Source organism: Dasypus novemcinctus, chromosome 28 (genome assembly GCF_030445035.2).
Source record: "Dasypus novemcinctus isolate mDasNov1 chromosome 28, mDasNov1.1.hap2, whole genome shotgun sequence".
Taxonomy (NCBI): Eukaryota; Metazoa; Chordata; class Mammalia; order Cingulata; family Dasypodidae; genus Dasypus; species Dasypus novemcinctus.
Window position 1 is genome coordinate 42,255,297 of NC_080700.1, and position 10,979 is coordinate 42,266,275.

At 45.5% G+C, this 10,979-nt stretch overlaps 1 protein-coding gene across 1 annotated transcript in view; it reads left to right on the top strand.

The window, feature by feature from the left end:
- The first annotated feature begins 1,437 nt into the window (after window positions 1–1,437).
- Window positions 1,438–10,979, top strand: part of SNX9 (sorting nexin 9) — a 132,506-nt gene continuing 122,964 nt past the window's right edge. Inside the window, exon 1 of the mRNA XM_058289617.2 lies at window positions 1,438–1,861. Coding sequence (XP_058145600.1) covers window positions 1,850–1,861 — 12 coding nt within the window. The 5' untranslated portion in view covers window positions 1,438–1,849. The remainder of the gene's footprint in view (window positions 1,862–10,979) is intronic.

Genomic DNA, 10,979 nt, shown 5'->3' on the forward strand with positions numbered 1-10,979 from the left:
ATCGGCAGATGTCGCTTATCTGCAGTTCTGTGCGGGGCATCCCGTTGTGCCCTTTACTCAGAAGGCTTTTGCAGGGCTGCCGCAGGCAATGCCCGATGCAGGTGGCCATTTCATGTAACTTCACAGCTGGTAAGAATTTCAAGATGGTGACAGCGCAGCCTGCAACCACGCACGGGACCCTGGAAGCACAGGCCCCGAACGCCGGAGGCAGCCCTTGGTCCTCTCTGCGGAAGGCAGAATGATGAGGCTGAAGCAGAGAACTTGGGGGGGAGGGTGGTGAGATGGGGCTGCAGATCAAGTTCACCCAAAGATGAGGCAATGCCTGCACTTCTGGGCCCTATAGATTGATGCCAAGGGGCTTTTATTACCCTAGTAATATTGGCAGAGATTGCAGTCTTAATTGAATATGTGGATTACTTTGCTTTGGTCATGCTGAGTTTGGGGTCTCCAATGGCTACTTCTAAGAATGAAGCTAAGGCTACAGAAAATGTCCAAGCTGGAAAAGCTCGGACTCTGGTCTGCTTGCTTGCTTGGCGCCAGGCGCTCAGTGTGACTGGCTGCCCCAACCCCCCCCCCCCCCCCCCAGCACCTGGAAGGTCTACCTTCAAAGGCCCGCTCTGCCTTTGCATCTCCCTATCAAAACGCGCTCTGTGGAGCTGTGGGAGGGAGTTGTGCCCTGCACTCAAATTCAAACGTACATGGTAATCACCGCTCACAATAGTCTCTGAGTTCAGATCCTGACTTGCCACGGACTAGTATGTGCTTGGTCAAGTTATCTGTGTGTTCAAATGCAAGCTTTTAAAAAACCTAGTTATGAATATTATGACTATAGCTTTGGCCATGAGCTCAGCAAATTTCACTGAAAGTTCTTTAGCACTATATACATTAAAAACCCCATTATTTAATGTAACTAAATGGAATCTTCTCTGGAGGTTAAACAGAATATTCTCATGAGGACACACATTCCACATTAGCTCTAAATACTGCTTTTCTAGCCTAAGAGCGTTGATTCAACGAATGCCTTTTATCATATATATCCCTGATAATGAAAACAAAATATACCAGACTTATTATTCTAATCGAGGTATATTGTTCCAGTCAAGTGTTCTGTACGAGTGACAATCCTGTAAGTGGTTCATTTATTAAGGAACTCCATATCTCCAACATTTTGACTCTTCTCCCCAAAAAGGGGGAAAACGTTTGCCCTTTTCATTTCCACTTCAGGTCACCTGTTGTCTCTCCCCCAAACCTCTGGGGTCCTGAGACAGATTTAATTTCCCCTGAGTGAAGAAGGAGGTCAGTGGGCCACTCAGAGCGCAGCCCCGAGGGTCTGGGCCTAGACGCCCTGGCGGGCAGGGGCCTGGGGTGGAAGTGCGGGCGGGAGGAGGCCGCAGCCGGCCCCGGGAGCCTCGGCGCCGCGCTCCCGCCGCTGCGCTCCACGGCTGCCCCAGCCCCGGGCCCCGCCGGCCCGCCCCCGCCCTGCCCGGGGGTCGCGGGTGGGCTCCAGGGCCCGGCGCCGCCCGCGCGCGTCCCCCCCGAGCCCGGCGGGCGTGGGGCAGGGTCGAGCGGCCGAGGCGCGGCGACCCCGCGGGGCCCGGCTCGGGGCCGCGAACAAAGGGCGCCTGAGGCGGCGGCCGCCGGGGCGGAGGCTCCGGGCGGGGGCGGAAAAGTGGGCGCGGAGGCCGGGCGGCGGCCGAGGGCACCGGGCGCGCTTCCGCCGGCCGCGCGGCGCCTCAGCAGCGGCGGGGCCTGCGCGCCGACTCTCGGGGCCGAGGCGGAGCCGCCGCCGAGCTCGCCGGGCCAGGCCGCCGCGCGGCACCGCAGCCGCCCCGCGCCGGGGGCCGCCGCCATGGCCAGCAAGGTGAGGCGCGCGGGGGGCTGCGGCCGGGCCCGGGGGCCGAGCGCGGGGGGCGGCGCGGGGGCCCGGGGGCGCCCTGGGCGCGCGGCCCGCGCGGGAGCGCCGGCGAGGGGCGCGCGGGGGTCCCCGAGGCCGCGCGGGGGCCGTTGGCGGGGACGCCGCGGGGACTGCGGACGCGGCACGCCCGGCGCCGCCGCCGTGGCTTTGTTTTCTGTTTTCTTTTCGGTCTTGAGTGGGCTCTCCGGCGTGAATAAAATACAAAGAGGGGCACGCCGGGCTCGGGGTCGCGCGGCGGCGACAGCGGCCCGGGCGCGCGGGGGCGCGGGCGCGCGGGGGCGCGGGGGCGCGGGGGCGCGGGGGCGCGGGGGCGCGGGGGCGCGGGGGCGCGGGGGCGCGGGGGCGCGGGGGGCGCGGGGGCGCCGCGCCCGGGGCCTGCGAGCCGCCGGCGTGTCCTCCTGGGCGCATTTTTCGGCATATTTGTGGAAGGGGCCGTGGCTGCTCGCCGCCCGGGTGCGCAGAGGCCGCCTGCCCGGCTCCCGCGTCGGGGGGCCGTTGTCGGCGGTTGCCTGGCCGGGCCGGGGTCGCGGGCGCTGGCCCGGGCGCTGCCCCTTGCCAAGTGCTCGTTGTAACGTCAGCGTGCCAGCCAGCAGCGCGCTCTCCCGTGTATTCTGAAATCGCTTCTGTCGTTGGTGAAAACCTTGTTGTTTTTGGTTCTTTCTTTGATTTTCGCTCTGGGGAGAGGAATACTTAGAAAAGTTAAGAAATTGACATTCCTTTGAAAAACCCCATTCGTCTGATTTCGTCTCAGACTTAAGCTTAGTGTTCTGACTTCTAGATGTGCGTAACTATGATGAAAATTTACCTCCAGGGAACCTGTTGCTGTTGTTACTGAAATAATGCTCTCATTAATTTTTGGTGGCTTCCCTTGCTCCCCGGTTTTATTGTAGGCGATAGGACTTGCCCCGTCCTGAACACGTATTAGTTTTGTGTTGACCTTTTTAAAAGCAAAACTTAACTCAGTGGAAGGATTTCTAAGGATTTGCCTTTGAGGTCTGCTGCCAAACAGTCCAGAAATTACTAATTGCACATCCTCCTACAGTCATCTCGCCACCGTACGGGCTGGGTAGGACAGGTCTCTCGGGTGATCGTGGCGTCGGGGCATTTCCTTTTAAGTGGAAACCGGCCTAGCAACTAGGGCAGGCACGCAGGGTGACAATGCTACTGCAGACCGAGCCTGGGCTTGAGCTGCCTGCGATGGATGGAAAAGAACGCCCTTCTCTTCACTAACCTTGGATTGCCTGTGTGCTCACAAACTACAAGCCCTGAAGCTGGCCTAAACACTTCCTGCTTTATTATCTCCTGCCCTCTGAAGGCAAATTCCAGTAATTCTGGCTGCAGTTTCTGTCACCTTTCTAATCACCCCTTCGCAGTGCTCCTCCTCTCCCCGTTTGCACTGTGACAAGCCATTTCCATTCTAAGAAAAGGGCAGCGATGGGTGCTCCAGGGCTGAAAAGAAATGCACTTATTAAAGAGGGCGCTTCCTCGGAGTTCTCCGGTTTTCCTACTTCCTGGTGATTCTCCTGTCAAAACAAAGTCCCATTTTTCAGTTGTGCCTGAGAGTGACGTCCTTCTGATGGTTGCCCCGCTCCCCCCCCTTTCCCACATTAGAGGGTTTGGGGGCTTTTCCTTCCCATTCTTTAAGGGGATGTGGGAAGGATGTGCCTAGTAAATAATAATTAACTTCTTTAGAATTGTAGGCTCATTTGGCACCAAGCGTTAAGTGATGACAAGCTGAACATCTGGATATTTTAGGTAGTGTTGCATTTCCCTTGGACTTTCCCAGAGAAATGCTTCAGTTCTCTTCAGATATAATTTTTCCTATTTATTCTTAACATGTTTTCTTGAAGATACAATTATCTTTAAACTATCATGATTTTTAAAAGCTCCCCTGATAGACTGACAATAGAAAAGAAAAGGCATCTTTCAGAAGAAAAACTGTAATTGAGCAAATTCTTCACTGCTCTAGAAAGTTAATCAGTAACTGCACATTTTACAAGCTCATTTGCTCCTCGTTTCTTTGCTCCTTATCCTTGCACTGTAGAGTGCTGAAAATAGTGTTTAGTGCATCTACCACGCTGAGTCCAGTCGTGTCTCATTTAACAAGTATGGTGAAAGGCTAATGTATGTGTGTTTTAGTCTGGACTTCTAGTAGAGGCCTTTGAAGGTTATATTTTGAAACAGTCATGGTGAATTTAAGAGTAAAATAAGTTTTATTTAAAAGAGCCCTGTCTTGGGAAAGAAATCAAGGAATTCTGTCCCTTTCCCGTCCTATATATGCCCAAATAGTATTTTTTAAAAAAGATAATGGAAATTTACCCGTATCTATATAGTTTAGCTATAATTATTTCCATGTCAGAGTTAACCTTTGGTATTGAATTTGGATGCTTTTATGCTTACATGGCCACTTGTAGGAATAATCATTATAACAAGATTCTATTGCCCCCACATTCTGCTTTTTTAATTAAAAAATACATATTTTTAGGTGGTACTGGGGATCAAACCCAGGACCTTGTACATAGGAGGCAGGCACTCGACCACTGCTACGCCCACTCCCCGACATTCTGCTTTTTAAATATTATGAGTTCCTGATAAACCTGCCTGGGTGAATGAAGTGAATGTGGACTGTTGACGATACTGGTAGGAACTGCTCGGAACTGTTCCGTGACATCGAATAATCAGAGTTTAGAAAGCATACTTTATAGTCTCTCCTGAGCACAAACTTCTTTATTTGAGGAAAAGAATAGAAAATCTTACTAAAGGGCCCCCAAGGATTACAATTGACGCTGATAGGTTTTCTTAAAACACTATGGAGGGAAGCGGGTATGTGGCTCAGGCGACTGGGCGCCCGTCTACTGTATGGGAGGTACAGGGTTTGTTTCCTGGGGCCTCCCAGGTAAGGCAAGCTGGCCCGAGCGCTGTACTGGGCCATGCAGGCGTGCTGGCCCAAGCGGAGTACTGGCCCACGCAGCAAGCTGGCCCCAGCAGAGAGCTGGCACAGCAAGATGATGCAACAAAAAGTAGAGGAGAGACAATGAGAGATGTAGCAGGCCAGGGAGCTGAGGTGGCACAAGAGACTGAGCGCCTCTCTCTTACTCTGGAAGATCCCAGGATGGGTTCCCGGTACCACCTAAAGAAAAGACAAGCAAACACAGAAGACACAGCAAAGAGACAGAGAGCAGACTGTGTGTGTGTGTGTGTGTATGAAATAAATATTTTTTAAAAAACCTACTTTAAAAAAAAATACTCTGGAAAATGCCAACCTTGAATTTTATATACTTGGTGACATCTTTGAAAGTGCCTTAATAAATAGAACATCTGTTAATATTTGTAGGATCATAAAATTCTGTGACAGCAGAAATATGAACCAATTTCTTATTAAAGATTAGAAAGCATAACAATTTTGCAGTTTTCTACAGTGTTTTTATATTGACCACCCAAAATTAAATTACCGTTTGCCCACTTAAAACTCGTTATATATGCTGTTCTTTTTTTTCCTGGACTGCTTTCCTGTCTCCTCTTCCCCCAGATCCCTTCTCTTTTATTCATTTGCTCTTATCTCAAAGTGTCACTTCCTCGGAAGAGCCTTTCCTGACCTCGCTGTTCTAGTGTGTTCTAGCTCCTGTACTTTCCTTGGTAGATCTTGGGGTGACTGCAGTTTACCTTTGTTTCTGTGGGGCTGGCTCCAGGATGCTGTGAGCCTCAGGAGACGGGCTGTGTTGGCTTGCCTTTGTATCTTCGGTGACTGGCACCAAGAAGTCTCTTAATAAACAGTTATTACAAGAATGAATGTCAAATTTTCTTGCCTCAGTCGCTTCCTCTCCATCTGAAAGAGCAAAAAAAATATTTGAGTGAAATAAGTAACTTAATAGAAACTCTTAATCTCCAATTGTAAACTTTGGAGACGTAACTAGGCATTTAATATACTTTTTTTAGAAGTATACATGTACAAGGCAAAATCTATATCTACAGCTTAGATATTAACAATGTTTTTAAATATAATTCAGCTTTAATGATTACATGAGAAATTGGTTCTTAAGTTTTAAGGTAATGTACAAGCCAAAATCTATATCTACAGCTTAGATATTAGCAGTGTTTTTAAATATAATTCAGCTTTAATGATTACATGAGACATTGGTTCTTCAGTTTTAAGATAATGTACAAGGCAAAATCTATATCTACAGCTTAGATATTAGCAGTGTTTTTAAATACAATTCAGCTTCAATGATTACATGAGAAATTGGTTCTTAAGATTTAAAGTAATTGGAAAAAGTCATATTTCTGAGACTTGAAAATAGAGTTATTTTTAACCCACAAGTTGGTAGCCATGTTTTTAATTTCCAAAAGTATAGGTTTGTTTTTTGACCTATCTTTTTGTTAATGTTTCCTAACAGTTGCACTGTGATCAGAGAATCTGATTGATTCCAGTACTGTGCCTGGAAATGTGTTGAGGCTAGCATTATACCTGGCATGTAGTCACTTTTCATAAATAGTACTAATGTACATAAAAGGGATATGTTTTCTAATTGGTGTGTGTGTGTGGGGGGGATATCCTGTATATATGCATTAAATCAAATTTATTAATTTTGCTTTTCAAATCTATATCATAACTGATATCTTTTGTCTACTTGCTCTCACAAGTACTGATGGAGATGTTAACATTTTAAAAAAAGTTCTGAGTTTAGAATTCATATAGCTGCCAGTAAATTGAGCTTTTTAAACATCATGAGTAACCGTCTTTGTCTCTAATAATGCATTTTTCTCAAAAACAGTTTTGCCTCATGTTACCATGTCTCCATTTTCCACATGGTTTGCTAATCACAAACATGTCCATTAACATTTCTAAGTCACTATCTTTACCCTCCACATGAATAACAAAAAAAATTAAATACTTCGCTCCTGTGACCTCCTCCAATATAGGTAAATTATTACCCAGTGTTTCCGTTCCATCTTCTCCACCACAAATTAGACAGTATTTTATTTTTTTGTAAGGTCAATGTTTAATTAGATTTAACCACATTTTACTATTCTTCGTTTGCTATTTCTTCTTACATTTCAGTCCTTTGTGGGATAATTTTCCTTCTGCTGAAAATACGTTCTTCTGGATTTCCATTAGGAAAGGTTTGTTGGTAGTAAGTCTCCTACATGTGGAAATACATTGTGCCTTTATTCTTGAAAGATAGTTTTGTGGGTATAAAATTCTCAGTTGACATTATTTTCTTACAGCACTTTGAAGATACTATCCCCCCATTTTCTACCTGCTTTCAAAGTTGCCATTAAGAAGTCAGCCTTCTAATGGTTATTCCTATGTAGGGATCTGACTTTTCCTTCTGGCTTTTAAAAAGACCTTCTCTGTGTCTTTGGTGTTTTGCAGTTTGGCTGTAATGTAGCTATGTGTGTATTTTATGTACACAGTTTAGGATTGGTTTTTCAATAGTTCAAGAACACTATGACCCAAAAGAATTGTCTGTGATGACGGAAATGTTTTTCACCTATGTAGTTCAGTCTTGTAGCCACCAGCCACGTGTGGCCAATGAGAACTTGAGGAGCTGCATTTACTATTTTATCTTAATTAATATTTAAATAGTCACACATGGCTAGTAATTACCATATTAGTGCAGTATTAGAACATTCTCAGCCTTTATAATCTCATGATATTACCTCTAACCCATTCCCTCTTTCTGAAATTCCAGTTAGCTAGCAAAGGTCTAATAGATATCTAACTTCCATCTCTGTTTTTGTTTTTGTTCTAAGTGCTAAATTCTGGATAATCTAGATAAACTTCAGTTTACTGTCCTTTCTGCAGTTAGGTCTAATCTGTTTTATTCATCTATTTTACTGTCAATTTCATCTTCTATTTTAAGAAATTTTTTTTTAGATTTTACTTTATTTATTTCTTCCTACCTCCTTGTTGTTTGTACTTGCTGTGTCTGTTCATCTTCCTAGTTTCTTAGGAGATACCAGGAGCCAAACCCAGGATCTCTGATGTGGGAGGGAGGTGCCTAATCATTCCTTGAGCCACCTCTGCTCCCTACTTTGTTGTGTCTCTCATTATGTTTTTCCTCCCTTTGTCTCTTGGGCCATCTTGTTGCATCAGCTCGTCGGACCTACCCATCACATCAGCTTCCTGTCTTCTTTAGGAGGTACTGGGAACCTCTGCTCCCTGCTTTGTTGAGTCTCTCATTTTGCTTTATCTTCTTGTGTCTCTTGTTGTGTCAACTTGCCATGCTTGCCCGTCGCACAAGCTTGCTTCTTCTTTAGGAGGCACCAGGATCTGAACCAGCTGGTAGGCAGGAGCCCGGTTGCCTGAGCCACATCCGCTTCCCTATTTTAATATTTGGCTCTATTTCAAATCTGCTTGGTCATTCTTTATAGTCTTTTGTTCTTTGGTTGTATTTTAAATTTTCTTATTTAATCATATTAAGAATTTATTTTATAGTTTATATCCGATAATTCTAATCTGTAAAGTCTTTGCAAATCTGATTCAGCCATTTCTTTCTGCTCACTCGTGTGCCTTGTTTTCTTGTGTTTTGTGATTTTATTTTATTTTTTCTGTGAGCTGCTCATTTTCTCTGATACTTCATTTGAGGGAATTCTTTCCAGGGGAGATTTACGTTTGCTTGTTTATGCCAGTCTCCTGGGAATACTACTTCCTTAAGATTGCCATAACTTTAATTCTGGCCATACTGTTGGAAACCTGGACCTCAGATCTTGGGAAATTCCCCGCATTTTCCCTGTTTCGCACCTACGATAAGTCAAGTTTCCCTGCCATCCCCCTTTGCTAGCAGGATTTTTTCTTTTACACTAAGGGACCAACCTTTGGGGTCCCAGCCTCTTGCTTTATACAGGAGTCCTCTCTAACTTCCTGTTTCCCCCATCCACAGCCTTCATTACACAAAGTCAGGGTCTCCAGGCTTGGAGGAGACTCCTCGGGTGAAACCCTGTCTCAGCACGTTTTCCTAGAATTTCTGCTTTCACTTCCTTTATGTCCTCTCCCAGATCCTATCCTTTTGTGCTGACTGACCCAGCAGTGTATTTCAAAAGACGTTTGGCTTTTTTGCCTTTAGTATTTTACCCAGCACTCCCATTGTTTTGGTCTGAGTTTGGGTCAGGCTACTAGTCTGCGTGCTGCTGAAACAAAATCCTCGCCGGAGCATCTTCAGATTGTGAAGTGAAGGGGGTGGAACGCGAGCACACCTAGCATTGGTCTGTTCTTTGGGGAGGAAACGGTGAAAAAAGTTGTTAGACACTTTAGTTGAAACCAGACCTTAAGTCAATCAGATGCGGGCATTTCTTCCCCTACAAAGTGCGAGCCTATTTTAAGTATATTAGATTCAACTTTGTAGCAGAATTTCCAATTGGTATTTCTTTTTTTTCCCTCCTGACTTTTCGCAAACACGTGATTTCGCGCTTCCTATTCGTTTTTTAGGTATTGCCAATACAACGTTTAAGGATGCTAGTTAGTATGACTCAGTTTTTCTAAGCTATTTTAAGTATCTGGAAATCGAGTCATATGGTATTATCACCTATGAAGCAGTATTCAAAACCCACAGGTTTGTGGTTGTTCATTAAGTCAAACAAGACGTCACTTGGGGTGTAAGTTAAGGGCAAAAGTCATTCTTCCATAGCCCCTGCAGTTTTGTTCTGGTTATGGTGCCCGTTATTGCTGGCTGATTTATTCATTTGAACTTTGCGCTTAGTGCCAGGTGCGCTGCCAGACGTTGGGATACGATAGGAAAGACCTTGTCTTTGTTCTCGGAGCGTGTGGCTAGCATTAGCCAGCGTCACGGGGGCGCGCGAGGTGTCTGGGGAAGCACGATGGGGGGCCCAGCTTGGCTTCTGAAATCAGCAAGGCCATCCAAAGGGGGCGATTCTTGAAATGCCCACTTTTTCTTTAATTCATCGAGGGACTTCTAACCCTTATTCTATCCTATCGGTCACTTCAAAAATGCTTGTATAGACCATCCCAGCATGCTTGGAGGCCAGGTATGGTCTTGTGGGATCCCAGCTGTTCAATCCAGCAGACATTGCCGTAGCTACTGGGTGCCTTTCTCCTAGTGGAAGTAAGGTTAAGCCCTGGAGCCTCCTCGGAGAGAGCTGTCATTCAAGTATTAATGCCCTAATTAACATGTACTAACTAAATGCCAGTTTAAGTGTCTTTCCTAACGCAGATTCACAGAAGAGGGCTTGAAAATGGAGATGTGCGTGCCCCATGGTGGCTGCACCTGGGGACTGTTTTTCAGCTTGTTGTGTATTCTTAAGATTTTCAGAAATGAGTATTCATTGCTCTTGTAACAAGGGAAAAGCCACAAATTCTTTTTTTTTTTAGCTTAAAAGTCTATTATTTTTAATCGGCCTCTAGAGCAGATTCCCGAATTTACCCGCCTTCCGTTAATTCACTTACACGTTATACCCAACTGAAAAAAGATGTTTTTACCTAATGCTTATAAATAGTAAATGACACTTCAGTAGAAAACTGCTAATGAATTCAGGATTACAAATAGAAATTTTAAATTTTATTTGATTTCTCAAGTGTACTGTATTGTTTCACTTCTTCTACAAGAGAAGACATTTTTTTCTTTAACTTTTATAAAGAACAAAAATTACTGAACAATCAGTACTGGAACTGAAGGTCTGAAAAATCGCCGCTTTATAAACATCTTTGTAATTGTACCTGTCCTTCCCTCAGGAACCTGGGCAGATGTCATCACTGCAGTCTCCTGCCATCGTCCCCTGCAGCTTACCTGGCCCTACTATTAGAGGCGGAAGAGGCAAAGATTAAGATTTCCCACCTTTGGTTGATGTGTCAGATTTAGTTTGTGCTGTGACTGTCAGCGCCAGTAAAGGATAATCAGGGTCCTTGTAACCAAAGCAAACCCAAAAAACACACAAAAGCAAAATAAAGCAAAGCAAAACCCTAGAAAATAAGAGTTTTAGGAAGTGGAAGAGTCGTGGTTTTAGGCAGCTGCAATTTTGGGTACCTTAGTTAAGGCTGTATCCAAGATACAGGGAGATTGTTCTTAAAAATTTGATAACATTTAAATCAACTTCCATACTAGTTTGA